The 12,966-nt window shown below is 43.9% G+C and overlaps 1 protein-coding gene across 1 annotated transcript; it reads right to left on the bottom strand.

Moving 5' to 3' along the window:
• Positions 1-11,481: 11,481 nt before the first annotated feature.
• Positions 11,482-12,705, bottom strand: LOC131272062 (uncharacterized). The gene is made up of 4 exons (XM_058273680.1): positions 12,631-12,705; positions 12,011-12,554; positions 11,778-11,926; positions 11,482-11,652 (listed from the first exon to the last, which is right to left on the bottom strand). Exons 1-4 carry the CDS (start codon positions 12,703-12,705, stop codon positions 11,482-11,484), a joined length of 939 nt encoding a protein of 312 aa, XP_058129663.1.
• Positions 12,706-12,966: the final 261 nt, after the last annotated feature.

Below are 12,966 nucleotides of genomic sequence, written 5' to 3'. Positions count from 1 at the left end.
GATCTGAAGCATCGTTTACCGAAGGGAACGATTTTTCACTGTACGATCCAGGGAAGGAAATTTAATCACTTCTACAAATGATTATCATAATAAACTTTTCTTCTAGAGCAACTGACTGAAATTTGTTACTGGGGGTGGAAGAAGAAAACGCACAGAGGACCTCTGCACTTACCACAAGAAATAGGAAGCTTGGTTGCTTCCGTTCTGTCACTTTTTATCTTTTTTTTTCGGTCGCTTGAGTTTCCCAGCTGACTTTTACAAAATGTTACGACAGCCCGCAGCGGAAGGAACTTTGCTGACTTCACCGGGAGTCATTCGTCCGTGGTGCAATTATTCCGGTTACCCTGCCAACTGCAGCCCTCTTGTTATGTGGTTCCATACAGCTTGCTGTGGCATCGAAGTAAACATAGACCTACTGCAGTGTGGCTTACCAGATTTTTCCTTTTTACTAATTTCAATCTGTATTCAAAAATACGCGATATTCAATTTCATGCAAATTTACTGAACACAGAATGTTCCACGCCCTTTAAAATGTTATTCTAGCTAAGAGCAGTAAAGCATTTTCTATATCCTTCGATGGGCTCATACAATCTTCACAATCAATGCCTTTCAATCAAAACTCCACCTCGGGCCCAAAGCAAGTCAAAGCGGAATAAATGGACGTAACTTTTATGTGACCGATTATGATTTTATGGCACACAAAATCAATAAAAGGCGCTGGATCGAGCCGAACAGAGGCGTGGATTGGATGTGGAAAGCATTTTGTACTAAGTTTATTCCCGGAATACCGAAGAATGCTACCATCAGTTCATTGGATACGGTTTTATTTAGCACTGACCATTTTTCCACTCACTTGGCTCCATTTTTATGAATGATGGTAAATATGAACCTTCAGCTGAGTGATGTCAATTGTGAACAATATGTCAGGCATTGAATATCGAAGTTGAATAATCTGGAATTGTTAAACTCGAGTACCTGTCCGTTTGCAACATAAAATTGCATCGATCAAGTAAAAAAAACAGCCTAGTACATTCGAAATAAATGAAATACCACCTGTATTCAAATTACGCTTGCCTTCTTTTTTCTTTTACAATTTCCAAATGCTCGTCGCATTTTCGTGCATTGACTTCCCTTTCCTGAAAAATTACACAAGAACAATCAACATTTTTGCATTCTGTACTGCGGTAAAAATTCAATTATTTTGCTTTAAAAATAACTTTCACGGTACACGGCGGCTGCAAACGATGAAATGTACAAATTTACGAGCGAAGCTTAAGTGAATCGATAAAAAATACTCATTCAGATGCCCTCTTTATTAGCGAAATGCAACAGCTGAATGCCGTCCCGACAAAATGGCCACTCGTAGTAATGGAGGCTCTCTTTGTAAAAAGCCTACTTTATTTTATTCATCGAATTGGCTAATTTCCGATTGCAGTAAACTAACACAAATTAATTTTTACCCTCCGGCAGGAAAACAAAACAAAAAAACAAATTATATCCCTACCCTTCGATAAAGTAGTGATTATCGAGCAGCGGGTATGGAAAAGAAAATGTGTGGCAAAAAAGTGGGATTCTTTCTTTTGACATTGTGTAATAACCAGAACAAAATGTAGATTCGAGGGAAGGATTTGAAAGTTGTTGAATATATCAACAAAGCATAGTATAATGTGCTCATTCAATAATTTTATTGATAAAATGTTACTCAGTCGTGACGGCATAGTTAACATCCATTACCTGAAATAAGTTCATATCTTTAGGAACACGAAGGATTCAAAGGAGGAAGAATATGTCAGAGCCCACTAGTCTTTCTCATTTCAAAGAAAAAGAAATTACAGACAGTTTAAAATCAATGAACCTATCAAAAGAGGTTTATGCATTGTGATTTCACATGGCATCATGGTTATTTCCATTGAAGTGCTAAACAAAAATTACTATAACCTACACAAACAACTTTGTTCGGCAACTACCCAGCGTTTCACAAACCCCTTTACCCTGCGTTCATTTGAAATGTCCCGTTATTTTACAAAAAAAACCATCCTTGATCGGACAACCATTTGTATTCGGGCCCGTTGGTGGGAAATCTGATTCGTGGACCACAGAATTTGAGCTCGCTCAAACACCCTCACTGCCAAAGTCTCGAAAACGCCGAATCCTTAGCAAACAGTAATGAAAATCGATAGTAATGAAAAAACTTTTCCCATGATTTTCCACCCAATCTCGCCCACTGGTTCTGGTTCTCGCTCTTTTTATCTCCTTTACGCTTTCCCGCTCTAATACCGAGAAAAACGTATCGAACCGTTGTCAACGGAGTCGTTAAATTTTCTGTGCCTTACGTGCTACCCTTGCCGTTTCTGCATTTCCTTCCCAAAGGTTACATGAACAGAAAAAATGGAGACGTACCGCTCATAACCGGCCAGCAACGTATTCAAACTTTTACAACTCTTTCCCACCCGGTCTACAATTCTGTTTCTTTTATGGATTTTCTATAGCGCGGCAGATGCAATGAAATGAGCTGCTCCGCCACGCTTCCACCGAACGTATCCTAGTGGAAAACACCCGTCGGGGGGAATAGTGGAGGAAGTCACCAGATGAAAAAGATAAAAAATAATACACAAAAACTCAGTCACTACCGGATTGAATATCGTAAAAATACTAACAATCCCGCCTTCAGCTGTCTCCACTTTTTTAGCACACCCAACGTTTAAGCACTTCCTCAATCGGAACCGATCGGAACAAAGTCTATTTTTCCAGCTGTGGAAATTGTGGGAAGGAGGAGATCGTTTGAAGGAGTGCTCCATCGTATAGAAAACTTTTACAATCACCCGATGGGAATCTTGTTGGTAGAGACAATCTCTGGAACACCAGGATGAGAACATTGCAAACGTTTTGTGAACCTTACGGATCATTAATTTCTGATTAGTTCTACCAATGCGTTCATTAGAAATGGTTTAGATAGAAACCTTCGTTATCTTTCCCGAAAATGAATATTTTTTTCGTATATTTCAGTCCGAACTAATAGATGTTAGATATTTTTCCATGATGGTGATAAAAAGTGTATAATAATCAATAAAAACATGCTGGATGTCTCATAGTGAGGCTAGTAACGAGTTGAAATAAATAATCGACTTCATAACGATCATAATTTGGATTGAATTTTTATCGTCGTCCAACTGGGAAGTGCATTTCAACGCTAGCTGACGTTCTTTAGATTAGTTCACGCCATCCTGGAAGCTTCGCGAGCTGGCAACTACGCACGAGTAACCAGCTGGCAATGAAGACACCGTCTCTAGTTTTCTAGGTTACGTTTCATCATCCGACTTCGAATGATGATCAGATGAAGGTTAGCATGACCATTGCCCAAAATATTGCTAACAATGTTGGAGTCAAATGATGACACTGCATTATATTGCATCACTAACATCACACCATCGTGCACCAGTTTGCATCCTGGTCATGGCGATTGACCAACTGAAATCTTTTGTTTAGTCCGAAACTCCTGATGGCGAAGTCAGTAGATCCTTCCTTCTCCCTGCAGCCTGAATGTTTCACGGATAATACAAGTTGCTCTTGCGTTTTCTCTTTTATTATCCGCTTTTTCGTAAAGCTCTATGGGATTGCAACTCAAACACCACCCAACGGCGTCCTCTAGAGGAATGCTGAAAATAATGCACCGATGCAAAACACAGTTGCGTCCCAAGCGTAACCATTGGTAGAAAGCATATCATTGGGAAAAGGAAAACACTCTCGCTTCCTTTAATTCAGTCATAATGTTTCGAGTTTAATCTTACACACTCAGGAGAGTTAAGTACTAAATTCCAATCCTGATGACTGTAATCATTTCTAATTGCCAACGAAAACACATGAGCAAGCAATTTAAATGACAATGATTTTATTTTCGTTTGCTACAATGGGAATTGTGGAATATAATTATCTTTAAAGACCATTCTCGCGTAAAAGTTTTTCTCTCAATGTGGATACATCATCTGTGACGGACATAAATAATCAGTTCTAGTGATTAATGCATAACCCCCATCATATCTCACAGTAATCGTTTCGAACTTCCAACTGACGGTTCTGTTTGCTGTGGTAATACGAACGAAAATGAAGGTGAGAAAATAAGTCTTTTCCCTCAGGGAGATACAAACCTCGTATGGTCAAGCAGAGTGAAATAAAGTGACAAAAAGGCAAACAGCAAGAAGCAACTCGTCATAACTCACACCGATGTGTGAAGAAACCGTTTTTCACTCCGACACACGAACACATCGCCAGGGGAGCGTGCATTTATAATAACTTTTCTCATTTGGAATGCAAACAATAAATATTTTTACGAGTAAATTATCAGCTTCTCCTCACTGCGAGGCAAAGTTTTCCTCACTTTTCCATGCATACTACCTGCATGCAGGAGCGTGGCTCCCTTTTGGAAAGTGCATATGTGCAAATGAAAGTTTTCCATCAGTGGAACATTGAGCGTGGCAAGAACTGCTGACGAAAATCATAAAACTACCTCGATCATGGCGACACGGCCAGTAACGCTGGAGAGATGCTGACAGCGATGCACCATCTCGCGTTGTACCTTCGTTCGATTCGATTCCAGTGGAAAAACCGTTTGAAATAAGTGCATTCCCTTTTTGCCAAATTGAGGTATCCGCCGTCGTCGTCGTCCGTAAAACTTTTGGTGCAAAAGAGGAGGAGCGGCGGTTGAAACGGGGTGTGGTGGAGAGTAATATCCCATCGAGGTTTTCCACTTCGTTGATCGTACGGGAAAATGGCAAGAGCAATAAAACAAGCCCTCAGCAGTGGCATCAGCAGAAGCAGGCCTTCCGAACGCTTAGTTTCGGCGCGGAACGCGCTAAAAATGGATGAAATGGAATTGTAGAGGACGGATTTCCCGACGGGAATGTTTCGGCCACCCACCCGGCGCTCGGAACGGCGTAGTGTGGGGGGAGGGAAAACTTAATGCCGTAGCACGCCGAACCTGAAGTGGAATGGAGTGGCGCAATTTAAAGTTGCAACTATTTCACAAAACTCCTTCAACTCGCCGCTGTCAGGCAAGATGCTTCTTGGGCGAGGATCGAGGATCGTTCTGCACACTCCGGTGGGTAAAGCTGGGGGCGGGGAAGTGACGACGTTTTCCACTCGAGATTCTCAAGATAATCAACAAAACTTACAATGGCGCCCGCTGCTGCAAGCGTGAGCAATACCTAGGCAGAAAAAAAATACACACCGCTAAAGAAGGCGAACGGGCGAAAGAGGGATTTCAGTTTTCCCGAGAGATGCAGCCTCAACGTCGGATGGCGGAAGGTTGGTTGTCTTCACCAGTGCCTCACTGGAGTGCTGTGGGCTTGATAACTTCTCATTGTAGCCGCGCCTCAAGGGAGTCTTCGGACAACAGTGCTGGGTGAGTGAATTTGGGTCGAAGTTAAGACGAGAGGAAAGAACCCCGACGGTGCTTTCCTTCTCCCCAACGGCCATCGAGTGGTTTGTTTTAACGCGTTTTCTTCTTTCTTTTTTTTGCTCTCCCCACATCCACATTTTCCTCCTATGAACCCGGGACCCATCCCGGGAGTGGTGGTGGAAAATTGCAAAAACCAGAATTAATTGTTGCCTACCCGCTGGAGATTACAGAATGGAGCATAAATAAAAGTTATTACTCACTCGCCCGGCAATCTCAACCTCCGACGTGGTGATAAGCTGGCCACGGCCAGAATGCACAGGAGTAGCAGGGAAAGCTTACAATGAAGTGGCGCCTTCCCGCGAACGTGATTACAATTGGTGGCCATGGCAAAGCCATGAGTCCCGGGAGATCCGTTAGCTCGTAATTTTAACTCAAATTTTCCGGTGATTTTCAATGAGCTATGAATTGGACGCTACTTTATGTTGGTTCCCGAGAATGGTAAAGATAACTACTGAACATATTTGAAACCTGCTACCCAAACCTTCCCAGAATATCAGGATCAGGACCTTTTTTGATACGACGAGCTAACAGTTCCAGGGAAATCAGGTCAATACGTCGCGTTTTCGGCTCGTTAAATTCACACGATGGTGACCGAGTCAGGGGCCATTTTTGTGGAAAACCCACACACAAGGGTGCTAATTTTATTTATATAGCTTTCAATCTGCTCCATCCAGCGGCCAATGAAGCGGCGAGAACAGAGTAGTCGATGAGATTTATTTGAAAATATTCCATAAATCGAAATTTCACATAAACTGCCGGCGTCTAGCACGTATTTGTGAAACGGATAAAAATAAAAACCTTTTCCTTGTGTATCCAAAACTCATTGAAGTTGATAGGAAAAATTTAAAAAGGAAACGTCTATAAATAGTAAAACACCCATTGCTTTCGCCAACCTTGGCCAATAAACGAAACAGCTGCTAGCAGCTCTTTAAATATGGACGATGGAAAGCAAAAATATGGCCTTTCTTACTCTGAGTTTATGAGATGAAAAGCGGGGGGAAGAAAACCGTAAGCCCAGAACCACCTTTCGCAGCACCTAAACCACAGAACTCTAGCTACTCACACCGCCTCGTGACTGTGTGTGTGTGTAATTTTATTACCGTTTTTTATCGTGTGACTCATAAACAACGCAGTCGCCGCGAATGACACCAGAGGGCATCGTTAGCCAAAGAAGTACGCACCAAGACCGGCACGCACCCGAGACCTTGCAAGGCTCAAGGATGGAAGATGTGGCAGAGCTTCGTTTTCTTCAAACCCTCGACGAGCTGAGCAGCCTCTGCTTGCGTTTCGCGAGCGTTACGAAGATGGGCGGATAAAGTTAGAGCCGAAGGAGAAGGGCAATATTTTGAGATCATTGAACACGTGCTCCAGTGTTGAGGGATATCCTTGGAAAAAGGGCCGCAAGCGGCCGTTGGAATGAGGTGGCGGCGTGAGAAAATATTGTCACCAGTCTGGTGCTGAAGCATACTCCGCTTTCCGGTGTGAAGAATGCTCCATATTCTGCATTCCGGCAGATGCAAGATGATTGAATTTTCCAGCGATACAGCGACACCGGACGGAAAACCTGTCGTCCGCAGCACACGGCCCACGCATCGTACATCGGATCGGGGATGCATGGAAAATGAGCGAAAAATGGTCGGACGATGGACCTAATGTCGCTGTCTTCGTCCTCGTCAAGCACATCCTCGACAAAGTGTCGATGATAATCTGTCAAATTACAGGCAAGCGTAACGGGTAACATGTGCGCTTCCATCAATTCATTCTTTTGCTTCTGCTTATGCAAACGCCCGGTTTGAAGGTTCACTGATGGACTGAAAACCCGCCCTCTCTTGACAACGACGATGGTGGACACTTTTTTGGGCCAACATTTATTTGGCGAAGCCCAACAACGAGGCAGAGTCTAGCTATAATTTATCATTTTTTCCCTTCCCTTCTTAGTATCCCAAGCCTGTTAGATGGCATTGTTTTGAATTACCCATCCTTGCTGTTGTATGGCAATGTACCAGGAAAATGATGCTCAAGCTTACCGTTTTCCCGATAGGCGTAAATAACAACCTTTGTTTGTGTGCCCTTTTTTCCATCATGAAACGACCCGGCGAGCACTTGGGGTCGTTTATTTTTTAATCAGTCTTTTCTCAGTGTAATTTTCTCAGCCCTTTGCCTATGTTTGTACCTTGATGTAAAGAATCTGCTTTTTCCCTTCTTTATTACCTGATAAAACAGTGAGCTTTACAACTCTGTCCAACCGTGCATACCATTTGAAATCATTTTGGTTGAAAAAAGCGGAGAGAAGAAACCTCACTTCACCTTTTAGTTCTATTGAAAACAACCACATTTACATTTCACCAAACAACTGCTACAAACTCGACCTGCTCTGACGCGGGACCTTCAGTAAAATCAAACGTTTTACATCCCTTCTTTTACCCGATCGCCAAATGATAGCGACATTTGGTAGCGAACAACCTTGGCGCATTGGGTAGCCGAAGAAGCAAGAAAAAATCCCAACAAATTGGGACAAGTCGTTGGACGCGACATAAAATTTATTTCAATATCACCCATGTCGCACGCTCGACGTAAGGTTTTATGAACGGCGAAAACCGCAAATCCGAAGCTAGTCGTACAAAAACGCAAACAAAGTGAGATCAAATCTTGGTTTAAAAATCAGTAAGCAAACATCGATAATTTTAATAAGATCTACTTGAATTATAAGAAGCTGGAAAAGAAAATGATAAGAGATCCAATTTCACCATAGCAGTATAGAATCCAAAGAAGTGTTATGAAATCCATGCTTTCAATATTACTTACTAACGATTTTTAATTGCGTCAACTTTAGAAAGATAAAAATGAACTCTAGTCGCGAGAAAGCGTCCCCTCACTGGCCTCGAGAGGTCAACTTCCGTTGAGAAACTTTTAAATTAATTTTAATTCAGTACATTAATACTTAATCGAGTAAAGTGAAAGCAATTTCATTGGAAACTATCAGAAACTCCGATTTCTCGAATCTGCGGTGTGAGTTTCTGCGCTGGAAAAGTTCCACAAAGTGGACAGGAAGTTTCCTGCTACTGCTGCTGTACCCGCTCATTAACGCGTCAGTTTGTGGCATTTGGGATCAAATGGGTTGTTCTTAACGGAAAAACACAAACCGAAACGAACGAAAAGTCCACCAAACTGAAAACCGGACGTTGTTCACGGTGATGCCGTTAATGCAGAGCGAGACAAAAGCAAAATGAACAGAAAAAGATCAAAAGCATTGAAATTTTTAAAATTTGTATTTCCATTAACAACGGCATAATTGCGCCATAACCGAATATGGCACGGTTTGAGCTTTCCGGCCAAAGCGGTTTTGGGGGTGGGGTGGCTACTTCAATTGCGAAAGTGATTCCACCCGGATTTACGCAACGGCTTCAAACAACACACAAAAAAAGGCCTCATGAGCTAACAGTACGCACTTCGTACGCAGGCAGCTAATGAGCGAATCAAGGGTAATTATAAATTATTCCCTTAACAATTAAATAAACATGATTAAATCTGTTTTTAATGATGATAAACCTGCGCATAAATATGTCGAACAGCACATTGGAAGCCCAAAAACCTTGAGCGAGCAGCACTCCTCTCTTCCAACACCCAGACCCGGGAGGGGGTAAATTATATGCTAATGCACCAAGCGAAGGTACATTAGGGATGGGGCCAAACACCGGATTACAATCATTTACCGCCCTCGGCTCCAACCAGCCAAACTAAACCCGACGGCCCTCCTCTGCGAAAGCCGGTTGCTTAAGTCCTGCTGCATTTATCTCACCTGAGAGTTTGTCGGAAGTTTAGCATGCAGCCTACAACTGCAACGGCTTCTTTATCATCGTTACCATCAACAGCATCATTATCTGGGATTCAGTAGCCGGTCTTCACCTCCGCCACCCACTCCGACGAGGCCGTCCATCTTTCTTGCACTCGCAGATCCAAACAGATTGCACTTTCGCAGTGCAAAACAAACATTCATCCCGAGCAAATGAAGAGAAAAGAGCAAAATTAACTGGTGATAAATTGTTTCTGTGAATAGTTTTCCACGGCAAAGGCGTCCTGGTCCCACCGACGTTTCCGTCCCGGAAGTTCATCCTGACAGGAAGCGGAAGCGAAAAACAATCGTCCATCTTCACAAGGAAAGTCTATGGGACGGTCGTGCTGCAGAGAAAATGACCTGTTTGCTTCTTTCTCCTTTTTGCCTTTTTCTTTCCTCTCTAGTGCAAAATTCACTCTTAACAAGCAAAAACTTTCATTTCGTTTGCTCTGTGGTTTCATCCCAGCTAAGGACACTTGACCATTGTTTCGTCCGCTTGATTGTGACTGATCATTTGTTTCACTCTGAAACATTTCGAAAACTCCGTCCTTTGATTGAAGCCCACTCCTCGAAGCAATCCTCACTAAAACAATCTGAAATTTCTTCTAATCAACATCACGTCCCAAGTTTCCGTTGCCTAACATCACCTTCGGTTCGCTCCAGAAACAAATGGTTTGGTGCGAACCGAAACCCTTGAAAAGCAACCAATTGTGACCCTTTTTCGGAGCTTTAACTCATTTCCTTCAGGAACTCTCGTGCCTCGTGCCAATCTTGGGATAGTTTTCCAGTAAAACCGTTTGTTTTTCAACATCGGCTGCGCAGCACAAATACACAAAGTGTATTTGTGTTTCTGTGTTTTTGTCCTGGGAAACACGTGCCAAAGTGTACTCTTTTACACGGTCGACATCGGCAGGCAAACAATGCCGATAGCAGCCCATAGTCGTTAATTTCAATTTGACATCCATGAATATTTAACGCAAAACTAAATTGATTTCATTACCTAACACCAGCGCCCGGACGAATCGATGATAAATGCAAAGCTTAAGGACAACTTAACAAGCCCTCAAACTAAGGCCGAGTGAGATGGAGAGGTGGGCCCTTATCAGCTCCCTGCGAGAGACGTGCATCCGTCCAGGTGAAGGGTTTATTGGCTCTTCATTATTCATTCGTTTGGCACCCCGATACGACTGTCGAAACCTCTTAATGCTCGTACTGGGTCGTGCCGCAAGAAAATCTACTGTTTCGTTGTTAGAATCGCGCTATCTTGCTGCCGTTTATCTTTCCCGTGTAATCGCAACCGACCCGACCGAGTGGCGTGACTTATGCGTACGTTGGGATGGTGAATAAGATTTACTTTCACCGACTACAGCAGTCCAATTGGACACAACTCTTTAGCTAGTTTTAATGCTCAGTTTTTTAGCCATCCTGTGCAGAATGAAGTGAAATGCCTCGTACCAATGAAACAACATCTTGTGCTTGTTTAGATTCTTGCAATATTTTGCATACCATTATGCCATTACGAATTCATTTCGACTTCCTCATATATTCACTTTATCTAGCAAACACGCACGAGAATTGTGGTTCGAAAAAGCCTCATAAATTTCTATCACATTTAAAAAAAAACTCAGAAACGGTTTCTATGGAGTTACGGGAGGAAAATAATGCCATCAGAAAAATGAAAAGTCGGACACAAAATGAACGATCAAAACGAGGAAGGAAATTTCTTCCGAGAATGAAATCCATGCCGAATGGCACCTTCTCAACTTTCATCCCTGGCCCTTCGCCAATTTGTAGGCGTTTCGGAGAAGTTGATACTTATCTCCATTCAGTGCTTTATTATATTACCTATTTCTCACTTCCGTCTTGTACAGTTTTCCTTTGTATCATGCGCTCGTGTTTTTATGCCTAGCTCTGGGGTCCCTTTATCTACTCATCATCATCATCAAGGGCTCATTGTCCAACAGCTCTCCGACTCGTCCAGCCTGCCCAACGCTGCTATGGCGCTTGATTCCGTCAATCACTCTATTAATCTCCGCATCGGTTGTTCCAGGTAGCCCCTGAAAGACCAAAAGTTGTTTGCCTCGCGCCCGCATCGTCCTTATGTCTAATGTACGTTGAAATGGGTGAGCGAGCATCGAAACATCCTACGCGAGGATACTACGAGCGGAACGGTAGGTCCTGAAAGTCAATTTTAAGCGTGATGGCGTTGCGGATGACCACGTTCACGGCCTCGCTGCAAAATAGCGCCCCGTTTGGGGCCTTTGGCTCCGTTGGGCGTTGCCGCTACCTCGCCAGCGTTCCGGTAGAAACGGTGCTTCTCGTCCAGCTGACTGTAGTAGTCCTCGAAGCTGCCAACCGGTTGCTACGGAAACGGACGTTGACAGAATAATTGAATGATACGATTCGCGAGTACGACGCGAAAACGATTCGGCTCAACGAGGCGACACTGATTTTAACGCCGACCGTTTTATACGCCAACATGCTTACCGCTGCAAACGACTCTCCCGATGCACCACCGGTTGTGGGGATCCATCCGCTGGTCCAGCCGCTCGGCCCTCCTTTTGCTGCATGGTCACCAACCGTAGCTCCACCCGGTGTGTGAGCTGCTGGCGGGTAATTCAGCCCATTACCTACAGCTGCGGAATGGAACGGCGAGCGAAAGTCGGGTGAGAAAAACGCCTAAAAGTATGCAACCCATTACAATACACAACACGACACACCTGCATGGAAGCTGACAAAATCTTGAGGTAATCTCTGGTGCGGCCACGGACCATCCAGCTTCAGCGGGTGATGGTTGAACGTGGCCAATGGCGGCAAGGGGTGCCTCGGTAGACCGGCCGGGCCCCCCGCGTAAGGTTTCTTCTTTTTGTAATCGAAATTGAACACCGCGTAGTTCGGTATGCGCAACTCCTTCAGATTCGGCGCTTTGGGCACGACGTAACTGGGCACGTGGTGCAGCAATTTGTCACCCGAGTACGGAATCGAGTACGTCGTATCGACTGTCGCCAGCGTGTTGTGGCTATACTCGCCCTCCGGCGATATGTATCGATTATCGGGCGTTTGCACCACGCGGAACGTGGGCCGTGCCGTGCGATGCTGATGCGGAAACACCTGATACTGACGCTGTTCCAGCAGCACTCCATCCGGAACGGCGATTCCGTCCTTTTGCAGCCGATTGAGGGCCAGTCGGTCGGTTAGGAACGCCGAGTCCGGTATTTTACCGCCCGCATGCGGCAATACCTGCTCCCTGAAGAGCTGACGTTTCTGTGGATTATAGTTGGGAACGGAATTACTAAGAAATCGAAGGGGATCCAAAACCAAGGAGAAAATCCTCACTTACTCTGATGATATGAGATAGCACATAATGCTTGCTGAGCAATATGGAGATTAGAATCATGTACAGCGATACCTTCATCCTGTCGTGTTTGTGTGTCTGTAGGCGTCCTGTAAAATCAAAAGTCACCAAAGAACGCATTACTGCGATACCTTACCCGTTCGCACAAAAACAGTCACAATGTTATACATGTCGAAGTAAGATTAACCTCCCCCAATTTGCATGCAGCTCATCTGCAACAACCAGATACGGTTTCAATCTTCAAAAGCCAAATACCACCTTCCTCAAATGTCAAGATAAGCAAATAAACACATTCTAACACGAAGGATAAGCCTGCCTGCC

Source organism: Anopheles coustani, chromosome 3 (genome assembly GCF_943734705.1).
Source record: "Anopheles coustani chromosome 3, idAnoCousDA_361_x.2, whole genome shotgun sequence".
NCBI lineage: Eukaryota > Metazoa > Arthropoda > Insecta > Diptera > Culicidae > Anopheles > Anopheles coustani.
Note: the sequence above shows the minus strand (reverse complement) of the source record. Positions and strands in the feature narration are given on the sequence as shown.

Coding starts and splice junctions, on each gene's coding strand:
- LOC131272062 (XM_058273680.1), bottom strand. CDS start 12,705: ATGAAGGTATCGCTGTACATGATTCTAATCTCCATATTGCTCAGCAAG. Junction 11,927..12,010: donor TTTTGTCAGCTTCCATGCAG/GTGTGTCGTGTT, acceptor TCCATTCCGCAG/CTGTAGGTAATGGGCTGAAT. Junction 11,653..11,777: donor CGGGAGAGTCGTTTGCAGCG/GTAAGCATGTTG, acceptor CCGTTTCCGTAG/CAACCGGTTGGCAGCTTCGA.